Raw genomic sequence first — 19,328 nt, 5'->3', positions numbered from 1 at the left:
ACACTAGTCTATACGTCGCGGCATCCAGGTCATTTGGGTGTGGTGGTTCTACGCAACTGGTACGGAGCGTGTTCATCAGCTGGACGCTGCCTGCGTGCTCGCCGAACCCGAGCCTTCGTACGTGCGTGCTTCCGACGGCGCAGTAGACATGGCAGAGGTTACGGACGGAAACGCATCATCCGGTATGGAAAACTGGATGGGCGACTTGCCTGAGGAACTACACAGTGTACCATTAAACCACCTAGCGATACCAGGTAAATATACACAAATACGCGGTTCTTGACTGTGCACGCCCAAGGGGAGAAACTATTAATCCTTAGTAGCAGAAGAGTTCTAATTTGTCAGTGAAAAAGGGACTTAAAGCGCTCCTATCTAGCGTGCCGTTCGGAAACACTGAAGCATGAAGACTTACTTTGATTGACGTCCGTGTCCGTTTCGATCTCAATTCGGCCCGTGGGGCAGTCCCTCCCGCTTAGGCATGCTTTCCCTCCAAGCATGCGACAGAGCGGTTTGCTGCCCTTCTGACTGTGCGCGCGCACGGAACTGTCACCTCCCTTCCTTTCTTTTCCCGCGGGGAAATTTCGCTGCAAAATTCCTTATTTTTATGCCAAGAAAAATGCAATGTTCTTTCACGATCAAAGCGTGCCGTGCCGGCTTCAAAAGCGGGCTTTTCTGCATGCCACACGCGCGCTTTGTGCTGCAGTACTGAACGACGTGAAATACGCGATTAAAGTAGTTTTTATACTACTAGTATCCTGCTGGTGACCTGCTGGTAACCTGCTGGTAAAATTGTTGCTAACACTGCTGGTAAAGCAAGCAAAAGGCTTTTTGCCGCCAGTGCAGGCTTCAAAAGCACGCTTTTCTGCATGACAGACACGTATTGTGGAGCAGCACTGAACGATGCGAAATAAAAGTTAACGCAGTTTTAAACTGCTGGTAAAGCAAGCAAAAAGCAGTGAAATTTTTTGTTCGTTAACGGATATTACAGATTAAATAAGTAATGAAAGCTTTAGCACAGCGATCCTTTAATCACTCATTTTCCCAGTCACTTAAGCTTGAAACCACATTTGTTTTCTTTTCCAGGGTCTCACGACAGCTGCAGCTACACTATATCTCCACAGGCAGAAATTGCTCCAGACAACGAGTACTATGGTAACAAGCTCATGAAATTGCTTGGACCTATTGGAAAGCAGATTATGTATAGTTGGTCAGTTACGCAAAATATAACTACTAAAGAACAGCTTAAAGCTGGCATTCGCTACTTTGACCTGCGGATTGCAATTAGAAAAGATCCCAAAGATGAAAATTTGTACCTCATCCATGGTCTGTTTGGTGCTGTCGTCGACAACTTTCTCGTTGAAGTCAGGGATTTCTTGGAAAGCCACAGGAAGGAAGTGATATTGTTGCACTTTCAACACTTTTACAACATGACGGACGCTGACCACAACCGTCTGCTGAACAAGTTGACAAATGCATTTGGGCCACTTATGTGCCAATTCACCACGGACCTAGACAATATAACTCTTGCATCACTGTGGCGTCGAGGCTACCAGATGGTCACCTTCTACGGCCATGAAAAGTTGGCCAAGTACCATCCATATCTATGGCCTACAAGCTACATCCCAAACCCTTGGCCAGATGACGACGAGGCAACTCGTTTGGTTACTTTCTGGAATCGAACTTTGCAACAGGGGCGTGATCCTAAAAAGTTTTTTGTGCTCCAGGGTGTAGGCACCCCTCAGCCTTCAACGGTTACCATGCATATCTGCAATAGTTTGAGAGTGTACATAGCACCTAAAGTTAATGCGGCATTGGAAAGCTGGCTTTTCAGCCAGACACCCGGTGGCGAAAACCATACGTGCAATGTCATCATGTCCGACTTTGTGGAGATGAACAATTACAAGATTCCAAAAATGGTCGTGGAGATGAATCAGAAGCTCCTCGAGAATGCTTCCAATGCTTTAGGTGATGAGATGGTGTGACTTGAAGGAGTAAGCTGGTCGTTAATTTTTCAGTGACCTTGCCTGCACTGCTCTTGCGTGCTGCGAAAACTTGGCAAACCTTGCTGTTCCAGCAAAGGCCTTGTGTACAAGACAAAGATGCCTCTTGTTACTGGGCTCATTCTCTTGAAAGCAGACACACTTCCCTATTTTTTTTTCTCTCTGCATTATGGGCTGTCAGTGTTCAGACTTGCAAGCAACTTCAGCAAAATGCCATACCGCATTTTAGCAAAGTTCATGGCTTCAAGCATTTGCTATGACAAGAATGGCAGAAATTTTTACTAGTGTGGGATTCAGCATGCGTGTCTGCTTTCAGCAGTTGCCACATGCTTATGTGCCTCATGTTTCAGTGAACAAGTGCGATGTTGCCCAAAGGCATTTTGCGCGATGCACGCTTGCTCAGCACACACACAGTTTTTAACTGTCATTTTGTGAAGAATTTTATCTCATGCCAGTGCAATTGTTGATGCCTGTCCATGTTGCAATAATGAAAACTCTTTTTATTCCCTTTTTGCTTACAACAATGCAATCTAATTACAGTTTTAAGCTCCCGCCAGCTACAAATGAAACTGTTTCATTTTATATTGAGATGTATAGTATCCCAAATGTTGTCAAGTTGTCCGTTAAACGTGAAGTCCTACAAGGTAGTGTTGTCTATGGCTGTGTTGGTATGTTTGTCATGTTATATGAATATTTTAGCACCGGGTGTTGAAGGGCTGTACACACAGCACCTGTGAAAATTAAGCAAATCACTAAACCTGCGTATGGTTCAACATGTACTACAAACGCCGTTAAACACTACTTTCAGCCCTTTCCTGCAAAATTGTGATGCCTCAACATCTAGCATGGCCTTTAATTGCTGCATCATCGAAAATGAAATTTTACCTCTGGCTGGCTCCCTTGGACAAGAGTCAAGGAGTGCACATTTGCTAGCACATAATCAAAGACATGAAGCAAATGCATTATGAAGGTGCATAACAGTGGTGATTTTGGGACACAACTAGGATTCAGAAGTAAAAAAGCAGCAACATGCAGCACTGACAAGCAATTATCTAACTTTGTTAGATGCCACTTAGGTGTTGTGTATGACATACTGCTTGCATGTGGAAAGGAAAGACGTTTGCCAGACAAGGACTGTTGTCCCACTGAATGAATGTGTAAACATGAAAACCTCATGAAGTCTGGCACCAAGAGCAATTAAGATCCACTGTAGTGTGGCTGGCTCCCTGTTCTCCGAAGAACATGTACTAAGAACACAGAAAGCCTGGCAGTACTGAGAAGCATTTGAGCTTTAATTCTCAGAAGAAAAAATAAGTACTGCCAGCATGCCAGAAAAGCCTTTGAAGGGGCTACTCTATTCTCGGTGACAATACGAAATGACCAAGCGGTGCATTCCATCTCCTTTCTCTGGCATTTTGCAAGCTCCATGACGATGGATTCACCAGTAGAAGTTAGAGGAAGAGAAAAAACTGTTGTTATACAGCAGCATGGTTCTACAGACATTGAATATGCATTTGTTTGTGCGGACAGTTCCTAGACAGTGCTGTGCCTTGCGTTTCCTCAGTCCCTGTGTAATGCACTGTAGTATTTGACCCCAAGTGTAAGGATTAATGATTGGGTAAACACTGAAAGCATGGGACAAGCTACACAGAGCCTTCTGGCAGGCTGACCAGGTGACAGCATCAACAAAAGGCATTTCATAGCCCCTGTGATCACAACAGCATTTAAATTGCCTGTGCTGATTGCCGTATGCACTGATGGATGACATGTTTATATATGTGTATGTGTGAAATATTAGGGAAGTCAAAACAAGACATTTTTGTAATGAAATAGCAAGTGTACCAAGCTGCGAGTGCAGGGCAAAACTTTATTGCCAAAGAATTCTCAACTAATACAAATGCTGTTTATGTGTATAATATGTCCCATATTATGTCTGGGCAGAATCTTTACAAGCTCTGAGAAATATTGGATGTGTATTACGTTAACACGTAAGGCACAACAGACAAGGAGTTAAAGACAAATGGTGAAACCTGAAGCTTGATGCTTAGCAGTAGGCACAATGGTTATGCTGCATTCTACTTGTATTTTAAATGTGCACGATTCCTCACACAAAAGCCTCATTATACTGCTTTTATGATATTTTACTGTGCTATAATGTTTCTCTTCATCTGCTGTATCAATTGTGCTTTGAGCTAGCTGTACCATTTGGATGCAGACTCCCAATAGTGCATCTGGTGCTGCCTTTTTTGTTAGCTTTCTTGAGAGTTTTGATACTTTATGGCTGTACTTGCTCTATTTAAGCTTGTGTGTATATACTAGAATATTTACTTGTCTTTGTGCACTTGGAAAACGGCTAAGAAGTATTGTGCTTAACAGAGCACATTAGTAACATACTTTTGGCACTTTCGTGATTTTTCAGATGCCATGTTGCAAAAAAAAAAAAAAAAAAAAAAAAAATTCGCTTCAAATCTAAATGTCAAGACAGCAGCACAATTAGACATATCCTGCTTGCCTTTGTTTACATCATGCATTAACTTGTAGCCAGCATTATAAAAACGAACTGCAGCACTGCATCTGGAGGTGAAAAATGCAAACAAAAACATTTTCTCCCACGCTTAAAACAGCATTCGTTCAGAATATTTGAAGCTAAGTTATAAGGAGTGTTCAGAGAGTTCGGCTTCCTTGTCTGTAGGCACTTATTAAGAAATGGAACTGCTAGATGATACGGCCAAGTGAAGCTCTGGAGTGTCGTCTTTCCTAGGAGCATATCACTTTTTAGTGTACTAATCATCAGTGAGGCACCTGCCTCTAAAATACCAACTGCATGCATGCAGTGGGGAAGGTTATGTCTAAGAGCTATGTCCATCATTATTCATGTACTGTGATGTCTTTTGATTTTGGAAAACAGCCAGAAGTGTGATAACTGCTTTCTTCATCTCATTGGGCACTAAAACCCCCTTGAGTTCTAGTGAATGTCGTAAATGCTCACAGGATCTCCTAAGAAAACTTCAGTTCCCATTGGAATTCTGCTATGACAATATGCAGAGACAAGTGCACTGATGGCAGAAGTGCATTGCCGGTAGTGGGGACTGCATCAAAAAGGAACATGCTCTAAAGAAATGTTGTTCTAAACTTCCATTGTGGTTGTTACGGTGCTTACGGTTATTTAAATTACACAGTTTACAGAATTTATAATATTACACAATTTATAAAATTAGAGCCCAGGAAAACTGGAACATTTTTTTTTTTATTTCAAGATGCCAAATTTGCATTTTACTTCCCTGCTTATGGAACTTACTGAATACCCTTGTATGTATTAGATTCATTTAATGCCAGGTCAAGAAGTTGACATCTGTAGCTTTTATGTGAAGATATCCGTGAAGGACAATGCATTTTCTCTCTTCACACACAGCAAAGAGACACCTTGGAACTTGGAAGGCTTTAAAAATTGTGCAATAGATATGCTGATTCACAAATTGGCTTTAATGACTGGTCTGACTTAAGATCACTGGCTTATTCACACCGATTTTCCCCACAGGTTGCATTTAATGGTATGCATTGCTGGTAGTATTTACTCTGTTCAGTAAAAATTAATTGATCACCGTCACCTGCCAGTAGTCAATGTGTAATGCACAGCTTTGCGTAAGGAACAACCATGGCACCAAGTTCAAAATCAAATCCTGGCTGCTGTGGGCACTCTTCGATGGAGGCGAAAAGCAAGACACTCATGTACTGTGTGATGTCAGTGTGTGCTAAAGAACCCCGCGCGGTCGAAATTATCCACAGACCTCCACTGCAGCATCACTCATGGTCCAAGTTGCTTTGGAACGCTTAACCGTATAAACTAAAAGCAAACCAATCTGTTCAGTTTGGTCTGACTTGTAGAGTTTAACATACTAAAGTGACTTAGAATATGAGGGATGTCATAGCTCCGGATAATTTTGTCCACCTGGTGTTTTTTTAACAGGAACTAATATCACACAGTGCACATGTGCCTTGTCTTCTGCTTCTGTAGTGCCCTTCACATTGTGCTCTGACCACAGGCCAGAACTTCCTGATTGCTGACAGTGCAGTATTGAACTGGTTGAGGAAAGTGCCACGGTAGCTCGGTTGCTTTGGCATTTGGATGCTCATCTTGGGGTCGCTGGCTCCACTCTCAGCCACATTTTGGTGTAGGTGAAACAAAAAATGCCTATGTGCTATGCAATGTTGATCAAGTAAAAAAAAAAGCCCTTGTGGTCTAAATTAATCCACAGCCATCCACAGTGGTGTCCCTCATACCTCATGTGCAGCTTCAGGACATTAAAATCTACATAGCGGTATCTAAATCGTACCGAAATCAAAACAGAGCCTCTTTTTGTAACGGGCTGATTCTGTGGGTTTGTGACAGGAAGCAAATAATGAGTATAAGAAAAAATAAGGACGAAAGTAAGTCTCTGTTTCAAAGCACATTAAAAAGTACATAACGCCTTGGAATCTGGACAAAGCTTTGTGACCATTTCCAGATTTTATAGGAACGCTAATATTTTTTTTAACCACAAATAAGTGTTGAAAAGTATCATGGCAACACAAAGTGAAATTGGTGATAAACTTCTTAGTTTTGTCACCACACTTATAAAATCAATTAGGTCCTTTATATTTTTTAACACTAGATTTATTTATAGCATATTGTTAAAGTTTTGTCATATTGTCAACGTTTTATTGTAATTTTTGTACAGTTTTGTAGAAACGAATTTCACAAATTTCACCTGAGGTCGTACCCAGGCAACATCTGGGTACGATCCACAGTTGCCCAACTAGGCTACTCTGAGAAAATGATTTGCTTTGAGTAGTGATGACAGAACACCTCAGGCGTGCATGCTATGGCAGGAGCAAAGACGAGCTGAAGTCCCCCATTGCATTCACCCAACATAGTTTTAGCTTTACTTTTGAACTCTCTGTCATCGGATGTGCACATCAGCCAGTCATATTTTCAGCAGTTTTCTAGGGCTATTCGATAATTTCAACTGTTGGATAAATTAAACACTTTTTCCTGATATTTTGGAGGCTGAATTAACGAGATCTTACTTTATACAGCCACTCAACTGCGTCTTGAAAACCACAGGTTTGAGCTTGGGATACATGCCAGGGCTTGTGTTGACACCAAACAGCCACAAGTGGTCAGGTGTTATTGGCTGTGCCTTTCATGAAGTCTATGAGGAAGATACTCTAAGCATTTACTGTGTAAGCATTGAGAAAATATGCTGTGGTTGTTCAGCTGCTACAAACTGTATCTTTCCTGTACATCAACATTACGCCTATCGAGGCAGAAGGTGCTACTCGACTGGTGCCAATCAAGGTGGTGCTGCTTTTGAAGCTGCACAGAGCAACTCATTATTAGTGAAGCACAAGTGCACAGCTTAGGAGTTGTTTATCTTTGATCTATAAATAGGCCGGGCAGGATTACATAAACAACTAAACGACTTGAGACATACTCATATCAGGAAAGGGAGGAAGACTACCAAACTTTTGTCTGCCTGGTTTTTTTTTCTTTGGAATAATGCCCGAGACATCTGTGTGCATGGGCCACCACACAGAATCCTCCCATGCAAGACGACCGATTTATAATTGAATTCCTTCTCTCAGGTTCTCTCGAATTCGATTTTAACAGCCAAACAGTGGCTAAATGACAATGTTAAGTTTAGCTCACACAAGGCACAAAAAAAACTAGGCTACATGACACCAAAGTTAAGTTCAGGTCACAGGAGCCACAGAAATTCTGCAATAAAACTGCTTCATTGCAATTTATTACAACTCTTATACCAGCCTTTCTGAAATGCCAGAATGGCATTGAACAAACGAAGTATAATATCAACCTTTTTTTTTTTGTATGCTTCACATGACCTGAATTAAATTCTGATGTCAAAGCCACTGTTTGGATATTTAAACCAAAACAATTCATTTATAAATTGCATTGTTTACCAGGTTCTGATAAACTGCACACAACAGGTTATGTTTACCAACACCTTTCACAAGAAACAGCAGACAACCAAGATCCGGTATCTGTATTCCATCAAAGTTTAGCCATTTATAGAAAAACTGCCAACCGATTGACTGCAGTTTTCAGCATGATTCTTTTGCAATCATTGCTGCAACAGGCAGGTTTTCCAGCATTAACTGTGCTGATGACAAGTGCACCCAAAAATGAAATGTCATGGGCCATGATGTAACACATGTGGTACAGTAGAGGACACTTGTCATATGCCTTAACGTCCTCTACAACCATAGCCACACAGAATTCTGGCATTGCAGCACAGCCACAAACTGCAAGCACAGAGCGAAACCACTGCATTTGTAGTGTGCAAACACTGTACATTTATTTGCACATTCAGAATCAAAAGGCTCTGGTGTTTTCCACAATTCCTGGTACCACTTGCAGCTGTGGGTATACACAGCAACCTTAGTATTCTTTGTGATGAACTCGATTTACTGTTAGTTGCTGGCTATTTTTCAGCTCGTGAAGAAAAAAAAAGAAAAGAAAAAAAAAAGGTTTCCATTTATTTTCTGGTGCTGTTTGCATTATTTAAAACAAATGCAGTTTCTCTAATGGTGCAATACATAGTTGTTCTTTTCATAGAATTTATATCACCATCTGCCATTTCTGGGCAAAACGAACTGACCTGCTGATAGCCAAACCTCTTTAATATTACCAGTTGCGAAACTTCTGATACGGCCCATATATATAAAAAAAAACGGTGGTTTTGATTGGTCAGAATTCGGGTGCATATGGATAGTGGCGGTGCCCCGCAGTCATTACACTGTCTCCAAGTTGTAAATTTACAGGTTGTTGAAAATTCTTAGGTGCATCAGTTGTACCGATAATTAAGAGGGAAAATAATGAATGAAGCGATTTTCAAAAGACAGTGTCGCAGATAGCTTTCTTTGGCCGCTTCTAGATGGCACATACTGCATACTAAATCTAGTCACTTTTTGAAGAGGAGTTTCCCAGCTGGTATGATCAAAAAGCTCTGGCTGATAGCAATTTGCTCTGCAACACCTGAGTGACATTTCATTTAGGAAGCTGAATTAGACGTGAAAACGAGTTCAACTGTTTCCATCTCCAGATGTACTTATGCTGTGTTGTGATGAGCTTTAGTAGTCTTTTCCTTGCATACCAAGAAGCATCAAGCATTTAAGGTGATCTCGTTCCCAATATTTATGTTGCAAGTGAAGTATAAACCGCATGAACAATGAATAAAGATATATACATACATAACATGTTGTATGTCATGCAATTATTTATTCACAAGAGAGCTGTCATGTGAAGCAACAATATATAAACTAAGCAAGGTTGCCTTCATGACCTTAAATATCTTTCTATGCAGCATAGGACTACCAGTAATGAAAAAGCAGACTGGGTCGTCAGAAGATTCGCAAACCAACTACTACTGTCCCATCTTTATCCCTATTGCCATCAACTGGGATCTCTCTTCTCTTTCCCAACCTCTGATATGAAGTGCAGGATAGAGTAGACTCCATCGAGCTGACCATTTTGTTTTTCCTTTAGCCTATTTACATTCTTTTCAACAATGTTTCACAGATCTAATATTAAATCTTACACAAGGAGTGAACATAGCAAGAATAAGCATACACATTTCAAATTTGTCAAAATCTAAACAAGGAAAGCTTGAAGCAATATCTCTCTACAAGGTGCTGGCCACCTCTCAAATGGCCTACTGTTGCTGAAACAGCTGACACAGGAGCAAAAAAATGAGAACTTCTGAGCCAGCAAGAGTTTGATACTAGCGCAGGTTATTTCCTTTAGAAGTCTTAGTCAATCTTGCTTGTAATTTCCTCTCCAGAAACCGGTATATTTGTGTTTTCGTGCTGGCATTTCAGTTCTCATCCTCACATTTTATTTTTTGCTGATAAACATACAAGACTGGCGCTTTTCAGAATAAATTCAACAATGGCCTAATCAAGGCCAACCCACAACAGTGAAAGACACAATTTTGCACATCTCTCACAGTAGTACTATATATAAACTCTCTCATGTCAGCTTCTGTTATGCAAACTATGGTTTGGCCTTCTTAAAATAGTAGTCATGCATATCTCATTCATGAGAACACAGACACACATGGTGAAATAATGCACTTATAGAGAATAGAGAATTTATTAAAAAAAAAAAAAATGATGATGCTTGCAATAAATACTTTGCATAAAACAATAATTATATACAGCATTTTCTATAAAACTCTCACTTGTGAGCCCCAGTTATGTAAAGATGAATATTTTCTTGTCCTAGAGCACCTGTGGGTAAAGAAAGAAGAAACACAATTTGCATTATTCTGCAAAACAGGAGTACTAAACAGATGCCCTGCTCTTTGGCAGCATTTACTAACTGCTTAACTTGTCTACCGGCACACAAAAATGCACGAGAGGCAGTTGTGAAGAGCAAGCTACACAATTCTATAGTTATGCTAGCACAAGTGTGTGCATTTGAAATGACTATGCCTTAAACCAAACCATTACAAGCCATAAATATTAGCACAGTGAACTTTCAGCATAACACTCGTAGCAAGAGCTTTTCCCTCTGAAGTTCTCTTTGGCAAATAGCTCCAGCAACTCCACCTGGAAAATAGACACAGCCCTGGCTCCTGATCTTCTGCAGCATAAACACCATGGAGTACCAGCACATCCGTGATACTATGCACCGATACAACAGGCACAGCACTGCTGGTACTTTACTGCATGCCCATTCAGCAAGATAAAAAAAAAAAAAAAAGATTTCACCTCAATTCCTGGGCTCTGAATAAACAATTACACCACCCTACCTCAGTAAAGTTAAGGTATTCCTTACATGCTTACACTGAAATACTTTTCATTGAAAAGTTTAAACTTGAAATATAGGCACGAACTTTCTGAAAACTTCCAGCTTAGATACATTGTTGCTGAGAGGTGCCAGTAAGAAGTGCTTGCACTGGTTGCTGTACTACACAATGTGAAAAAGCCCAGCTGAGTTAAATTGCACCTGATGCCACTGTTATCATTAAGGCTCCCACAAATTTTCATTCCTAGATGGCTTAACTGCATAAAATCAAAGCTGCAATCTTCTTATTCAAAACCAATACTGAAATGCTTTTCAGTGCCATGCTGGTAACCATAGCAACTGTACACATTTTGAGCTTGTTTTCTAAGTTTGCTTTGATTTCCTTACATTAACTCTGCAAAACGTTAGTGCTGTTAGCACGAAGAATGTGGATTTATTACTAATAACAACAAGGAATCCCAGCTTTTTAGTACTAAGAACACTAGGTGGTGCTAAGACGTTCAAATGGATGTTGTCATCTGCATGAAGTTGGTCACAGCAGCAGTATTTAGCGCGGAAATAAGTGCAGCATTCACTTGCCTGAATTTGTCTACGAATTATGAAGCATATTCATTCACACAAGGGTCGCCTTATTGCCGGAGTCTTGGTCCTCGTACCACGCAATCATTTCTTCATGGAAGGCATCCGCAACTGATGACCTGTCCAGGTTCAAACTGCTGTCCGCACTACGGCTGGCATGTGGTTCCTCAACAGCACTGCACAAAAGGGAACAGTTAATATGATTTTGATTTATGTTACCACGGCTATAAAGGTACTAAATGACGCACTGCTGTAACAATGCTATGAGTGTTTTAGAAGCAGTGTCAGTTTCTAGGGCAGCACCAAAAGCATGCCTGCAAAACACCTAAAGGCTCCAGGCGTATGTCAGGGACCAATGCTCATCAGGAGACCCGAGTGCCAACAACCTGGCTCTCTTCTGAACCTACATGCCGACGAGCACTGAACACGCAAGGGGAGGTGGCAGTACTTCTTTGAAGCAAACTGGCCCACTGAGAGATCTTGCAGGGAAAAATAACAGCTCCTTCCTTCTCCCTTTGGCAGTCTCTCCAAATGCAGTCCATGCTCAGCATTGCAATGCTGTAGTTGTGGACATGAGCACCTCTGTTGTAGAGAAGCTAACCCAGTTAGTTGCTGGAACACAATGGCAGCTGCACATCCAGCAGAGAGGACAAGGCCGGCAGGAGGGAAAAGATAAAAAAACAACAACATGAAGGCCTCGAAACAGAGGGTATAGAGGCAGCGGTGCTGAGAAGAGGAGGAGGAAGGCACTCCCACCAGGGAAGAAGGCAGAATAAGACGAGCAGGTCAGTGTAGTCATGAGCAAAGTCCAAGACAACACTGCAGGCCAAACAGTTTCCGGCACCCCCAAGTCAAAGGGCAGAAGCTTCCATATGAAGTGACTAAGCACTGCATTGTAGTCGTTTAGTCTTCCTGCTGAACATGCCAACAACAACTCGACTGCATGTAAGCCTGGGCACCCTGGCTTCCTCACAATAGACATTATAAGTGTATCGTTACTGAATATGTGGCACTTTGCTTGAACCAAGTCATACGATGTCTCTGCCCCTCCATCCCGTACGAAGTGCTGTGTCTCGGGTTGTCACACTACACAAGCGTATTTTTGAGACATAAAAGTGCTGCGCAAAAAATAATAAGGGCGAAGAACAGAGACATACATCACAGGCGCTAACTTCTAAGAGCAATTTTCTGCACTATCACGATACTTTGTTGTGCGAGTTGGTACAGATTCATTATTAATTTAAACAGCGTGAACAAGAAGACAAAGGACAAGATAAAAGGAAGCCACAGTACAAGCGCTGACTCACAACTATGCCTAAGCCTTCACTCCAAGGCCCAGATAAAAACAAATATGACAAAAATGAAACGATCCCGTGAAACGACCCCTAGGTTCACCTGCTGCACAAAAAGTCACTCAAAAAAGACATCTCTTTGCTAGAAAGAGCAAGAGAAGTCTTGCTGACACACTTATTGTCCGTTGAAATAAAATATGATTCAACTATCTCTCTCGTCATTTTTCTTTGTGGCGATACAAAATCCTAACCTGGTCAAACCTAGGAGTACATTTCTTCTCCTTCTTCATTAAATTAAAATTAACAATTAAATTCATTAAATTTAAATTAATAATGAATTTCTGCACTATACTTTTATGCTATGGATTACTGACTTGCCCAAGGATCAACTCTTGTCAGCTACCTTTTAAGGCACAGCCAACCGGTCTGGTCTGTGCTCATGCATTAACTAGTTACTGGATCAGGTGAAATAAGGAATTTCATCACATCAGCATGAATAGCTTAGAGGTTGATAGAGTACAGGAACCTGTAGAATTTCTCATGGGCTGCAAACCATGGCATTTTGTAAACTAGCTCTTACTGCAGTCAAGATGGTATATTTAGAATATAGTTATATACATTATGACCAAGATCATTAAAAAAAAAAAAGTGAGTAGTACATCTCATTAGCAAGCTGCAAAGAGATTTGTGCGAGTGCACCCGTCCTGAAGCAGTAATTGCCGAGAACAAGACTGTCCAGCTAAATTCCTCTCGTAATGCACAAAGTGATATAGCATTTCCTTGAAATGAGTACCAGAAATATCAAGTGACTTGCTGTGTGCCTAGAAATAAGGGTAAGGATGGAAAGATTTATCAGCACTCATTTAAAGAAACACAAGCAGAAAAATGTTAAAAATTTAAAGGTTACAAATGCCATGCAAGAAAACTAACAGTGAACTTTTTTTTATTCAGATCTTTACAAAGCTTGAAAACTCGCACTACTGTTTTAAACCACCCACACTCAAACAAGGCTTGGAAGAAACTTTCAACGCTAGATCCAGGCCTACTTGACAGTCTCGGTCTGGCCCAGGCCTGGCCCTGGTTTGAAGTGTAAATATGTGCTACCCATCTCTAGCCCTGCTTAAGGGCAGGGCCAGACCTTTAATTTAAGGAATGGCATGCCCGTGCAGTGTCGCTATATCTTTGCAGCAAAGTTGATAGCTTTGCTGCAGCTGTGCATCTAGAGGTGCAGTGCGTTCACATGAATAAACAGATCAGGCATTGAAACAAGCCATAAGCAATCATTTCCCACAAGGCAACCGCAATACAAAACCATTAAGCACTTAAGCTCTGTACCCCAATTAGAAATAGGCTCCTCTAAATTGCTTTAAATCTCAATGTTCAGAGTGCTTCAAGAAACTTCAAAGCAAAACCTATCAGACCACTGTTTCATTGTACTTGCCCTGGCAGGCACAATGACATAACCAGCGAATTTCCATAACAATTAATGGGCAGGGGGCTTAGAGCTTGACTTTGTGGGGAAGGAAACCTTGGGCCCCCTCCCCCATTGTGTATATGCCACAAAAAATATCTAATACCAAGCAAAAGAAATGAAAAGACAGAGCTCAGCTGCCACTGCAGGTCATAATATAAAACGTGTTCCTCCTCGACACAAATGCAATTAAATGCTGCTTTGCGACTGAGGTGTTACATGCGGCACTGAAAGCACAAGAAGTACACTTACGCCATTCCATCTGGAGGACTCCTTTCCACCATCTTCATGTGTTCAGCAAGTGAAGAGTGCGGGGGCAACATCTGTTCATCCCGCTCCCTGGACAACACACCATCAGCAGCAAGAGGAGACATTAGCACAGGAGAGACCACACCACTCGAGTTCCCAGATTGGTTTGGGCTCTTTGTCGAATCCTGGCCTCCAGACGGCTTGCGATGCTTGGTGCTGTACTTGTAGAAGTCAGAGATCTCATATGGCTTGGTTTCTTCCCAGTAGGGCTGAAAGTGCCCCACTGTCACTATATTGAGCTCCACTCCAGGCATTGTTTTGGGGCTTAATGGCTGCGGCAAAGGAGAACAGATCTTGTCCCTCTCAAAGTGAGGGCTCTCTGCTGCTGCCGCTCTGCCCTCTCGACAGCTGTCACGACGAGTCAAGGTTGCTACGGGACCTTGGACTGACTCTGGCAGACTCTCACTGCCGGACGACAGCACTGATACACGAGATGGTGAGGCAGGTGGCGGCTCCTGCTGTTTCGATGGCTTCCTCGCAGGCAGTGGAGAGTCCAGAGATGTCTCCACCCAGTCCTTGGCACGGTGCTTCAGACTATCGGTGCTGTATGACTGAGTTACTGAGGAGAATGCCCTCGAAGAAGACACAGTCACAGAGAGGCACTGGTTACCATAAGAGCCACTGTGTCCCTCCTGTAGCGTCTCTAACTTGGCACTGTGAGCTGCACTGTAGCCAGTTGGGCTGGTAGGCTGGCTGAGGTAAGGGTCTGGATGAACTCGCTGAAATGCCGCATAGTTAGCAGCAGACATACTGGACAGCGGCCTGCCTGGGAAGCTATCGGCACACACTTCCTGCAGCTTCATTCGGTGAGCGAGGTGATGCTGGATGAGGGCTGGTGGCATTGGGGGCTTGTGATACACAGTAACGGGCTCGACAGGCCGGTGCACCGCATCCTGGTAGCGCAGACTTCCATCACTGTCCACAGGGACAAAGACGGGCACTCCACACTCATCAATGTGCCTCACCATGTTCTCGTGATATGAGTGGGATTTACTTGAGTGATAATGGTTCCCACTATTCACTGGGCTCGATGGTGGGGGAAAGTTTTCAGGGTATGACAAGGAGTTTGAGATAGCTCGTCGCTGCTGCGACGGTGAGGCCGAGTGGTGCTGCTGCTGAAGGTGCGGTGGCAGCCGCTGGTGGCTTTCTATTCTCTGCATTGGTGGGCACTGCACTGGTGGACACTGCATAGGTGAACACTGTGCTTGTGGAGAATGCATGGGTGTACACTGTACCTGAGGACAATGCAAAGATGAACACTGTATAGGTGGACAGTATGTTGGTGTGCACTGCACTGGCACGCACTGGACTGGTGCACATGTGGGCGATGAGTAGGAAGGGCCAGTCCAGGCTGGGGGAGTTGGCTTAGAGGGTTGTGCCGAGTCCCGCTTCACAGTGAGCGCAGATTGAGCTGAATTTCCAGCGACACGGCGGTGATGGCGTCGATTGCTTTCCAGGCTGTTGTGCCTGGACACCAAGCCCAGATCTTGTGGCTCTCCGGGGCTACTAGTCACAAGGTCATCCTGACTGTCAAATGCTTGGCTTGTTCGTTGCGTCGGCACACTGTACAGATTGCTCCCCTCTACACTCAGGCCAGACTCGAATCTGCACAGTGAAGCACAGGCAGCATATGTAAGGCTCTCTACAGCAATTTATTTAAAGCACTCACAAAATTAATGAGAATGGAACAACAAATTTGACTGCAAAACAGCATGAAACTGTGAGATCAGTTACAATGCTGCTCCCACTGCTGCTTCCTTTCCCACTTGCAACTTGCCAGCATAAAATGCATGCAACAGTTTAGTGAGCGCCAACCAGAGAGCCCTCATTGCAAAAGCTGAGAGCAATTAGATCTGCAACTCCCACTACACTAACAAGGATGCTCTGCCCAATTAAAAGGACAGAGTACTCCACACACGCATAGGTGGAAAATACAGATTCTTACATACCATGCAATTCTGCAAGCACTCTAGCCTGTCTCTGATGCCTGAACTGCACTACAGAGTGGAAAGCTTGTGCCGGTTTACCGAGTCCCATTTTACACAGCAGCACCTCTAAACTTTGCTCGTTAGAAACAAATCGGGCTTATGCACCAGTTTCATGTTACTCAACATGGGCCGGCGGCAGCGAATGCAGAAAAAAATAATTACACAGCAACTACTCCACTGGTAGTGCAAATATTCAGCACTGGCTGGAATGTGACAATAACTATGCACAGAAAGATGCAGCTTGTGCGAGCTGCTGTTATAAGGGTCCCTTCTTACCACCCCATTTCCCTGTGTCCACACTTCCCAGTCATACTTGGCTGCACGGGTGCAGAACGACTACAAACACATATGCTTTTCTTGGAAACCTTCTAGGAGTTGAGTGTTAAGCACAAGGCATAGGCTACGTTCGCAGATTTGTCATGTGACTGCACCCCTATGCAGGGAGAAAGCCACACGCCCCTGCTTCCCTCCTCTAGGTCATGCTTGGCTGTATGGACAATCTTTGATGACGACAACAACAAGCAAGCTTTGCAAAGGAACCTTTGCCTTAACTGCTAGCACTGAGAGATATGTTCATGCAATCACGAAAAACAGGTACAAGCAAGAAGTACCTGTATAAAAGTGGCTTAGTGCCAATTAGTACCATGCACAGCAAATTGAAACCGCTATATTAGGACATAAGAGTCCCCGCCATCCATCTCACCCCCAAAAAAAAGGCTTAGAACACGTTCTTCACATTTCCACTCTCTGAAACCCTTTCAAGCAGAGTAGCAAGAAAGGTGCGGTAACAGTGGCATGTTAAAAAAAATTAAAGAGCACTGCAGAATCTGCATTAGAGTAATGTGAAAGCGCAGACGCTGCTGTTGGTTGCTTCTGGTTGCTTCTGATTAATTCACTTGTTTACCCATTTTAGTCTTTGGTACTTTCAAAGTACGCGCTAATCCCTTCCTATGCCCTTTTTCGGCTCTACTTCCGGTTGCGTGACGTCACATCCTCTACGTCACATTAATTCACTGCTTGTTTATTCATTTTAGTCTTTGGTACTTTCAAATTGCGTGCCAATCCCTTCCTATGCCCTTTTTCGGCTCTACTTCCGGTTGCGTGACATCACATCCTTGGCGTCACATTAATTCACTTCTTGTTAATTCATTTTAGTCTTTGGTACTTTCAAATTGCGTGCCAATCCCTTCCTAGTCCTTTTTCGGTTCTACTTCCGGTTGCGGGATGTCACATCCTCTATGTCACATTAATTCACTTCTTGTTTATTCTTTTAGTCTTTGGTACTTTCAAATTGCGCACCAATCCCTTCCTATGCCTTTTTTCGGCTCTACTTCCGATTGCGTGACGTCACATCCTTGACATCATATTAATTAATTTCTTGTTTCCCTTTTTCTTGGTCTTCATTACTTTCAAATTGCGCGCCAATCCCTTCCTATGCCCTTTTTAGGCTCTACTTCCGGTCGCCCTAATTGATTGATTTAATTAATTATTTTAGTATTTGATACATTCAAATGTGGTGTCAAGCCATTCGCTAATGAAACCATTTTTGCCTCTAATTAATTACCTAATTAACCTATTGGCCTAATCATTTTTTCGCACACATTATGTCACCCTCTATTGATTGACACCACTCATTAACCTCTATGACTTCTCAATTACAACTGCTGCGGACACGATTTTCGGTGTTTTGCCTCTAATTAATTACCTTATTTGCCTAATTATTATTTCGGACAAAGCATTACTTCACCCTCTATCGATTGACACCACTCATTAATATCTACCACTTCTCAACTACTCACAACTGCTGCGGACAACTTTTACATTTATTGCCTGTAATTAATTACCTAATTAACTTATAGACCTAACTATTTTTTCTGCAGCAACATTATGTCCGCTTCTATCTATTGATACCAGTCATTAACCTCTATCACTTCTCAATTACCCGCAACTGCTACGGACACAATTTTGCAGATGTGGTCTGCGGACAGAAATCTGTGAACGTAGCGAAGTAACGCTTTCGCGTTAAAACACAAAGTTGAGAGGCGGTTGAATGTGTGGCATCTCTACGAGTGCATTCTCCATATGCACTTGATGGTACGAAGTTGCGGAGGAGGAAAAAAGGTTACGAGACAAGGTGAGGCACATGCATTCCTGCAGCGGTCACATCCAGTGTTCGCAAAAATGACTGCAAATATTTTGCACGTGGCAATGATTTCTCTATGAATAAAAATATTTTGAGTTTTGTTAAAAACTGCTCACTGAAGCCTATGAAGTGCCACTCCTAACCTAAGCAATCCACATTCAATAGTACACGCTGAGCTGTACCTGTCCCTGTAAGGTGACTTGAGTGGCACAGGACTGGAGCCAGCCGAGCCAGTGAGCGTCGGGTACTGCTGGCGGCGGTATGCCGTGCGGGTCTGGTAGACATTACTGGGGGCATAGCCCGCGCCATAGCCAGTCCAGCCAGCTCCAGGAGAACCAGTCCTACCGGGGACTGCACGGTGTTTGATGGGGCTGGCTGGTGCAGATACAGAGGCCAGGGAGGGCGAAAGGCGAATGTCACCAGGCACCGAGCTGACTGTTGGAAGGCGGCCACGCATCTGCAACAAAATTCTAGACAAATTAAAAAAGATGCCCGCTGCATAGTCTACAGAGAAACAAATATGAATACATGAATGTCTCTGCGATAAGCATATACTAAGAAGCTTGGCTCTCAGGCATAGCACTGCATTGCCATGAATACTTTGACACTTTGATAGCCGAAAGGTGACGTGACATGCAGATAGCACCTGCTGGCTGGAAAGTGCTGTTCCTTGCTGTAACTGATAATGCCCTCTGCATTAGACTCCCTCCCCTCTCCCCTAAACTTATTAAGGGGTC

At 42.9% G+C, this 19,328-nt stretch overlaps 2 protein-coding genes across 8 annotated transcripts in view; one reads left to right on the top strand and one right to left on the bottom strand.

The window, feature by feature from the left end:
• Positions 1-12: 12 nt before the first annotated feature.
• On the top strand, positions 13-6,250 carry LOC146207266 (PI-PLC X domain-containing protein 3). The gene is made up of 2 exons (XM_084579546.1): positions 13-254; positions 1,084-6,250. Exons 1-2 carry the CDS (start codon positions 149-151, stop codon positions 1,980-1,982), a joined length of 1,005 nt encoding a protein of 334 aa, XP_084435672.1. The 5' UTR covers positions 13-148; the 3' UTR covers positions 1,983-6,250.
• Positions 6,251-9,244: 2,994 nt separating this feature from the next.
• LOC146207262 (uncharacterized) overlaps positions 9,245-19,328 on the bottom strand; it is a 105,126-nt gene continuing 95,042 nt past the window's right edge. For 5 of the 7 annotated variants that reach the window (XM_084579450.1, XM_084579320.1, XM_084579383.1 and 2 more), the window contains 4 exons: positions 18,735-19,048; positions 14,404-16,065; positions 11,389-11,564; positions 9,245-10,289 (listed from right to left, as the gene is read on the bottom strand). In XM_084579450.1, the coding sequence (XP_084435576.1) occupies positions 11,423-11,564; positions 14,404-16,065; positions 18,735-19,048 (2,118 nt within the window). In that variant the 3' untranslated portion in view covers positions 9,245-10,289; positions 11,389-11,422. The remainder of the gene's footprint in view (positions 10,290-11,388; positions 11,565-14,403; positions 16,066-18,734; positions 19,049-19,328) is intronic. The other 2 variants (XM_084579171.1, XM_084579087.1) reach the window with 2 other exon arrangements.

This window comes from Amblyomma maculatum, chromosome 1 (assembly GCF_055883805.1).
Source record: "Amblyomma maculatum isolate TAMU_Amacu chromosome 1, ASM5588380v1, whole genome shotgun sequence".
Taxonomy (NCBI): domain Eukaryota; kingdom Metazoa; phylum Arthropoda; class Arachnida; order Ixodida; family Ixodidae; genus Amblyomma; species Amblyomma maculatum.
Note: the sequence above shows the minus strand (reverse complement) of the source record. Positions and strands in the feature narration are given on the sequence as shown.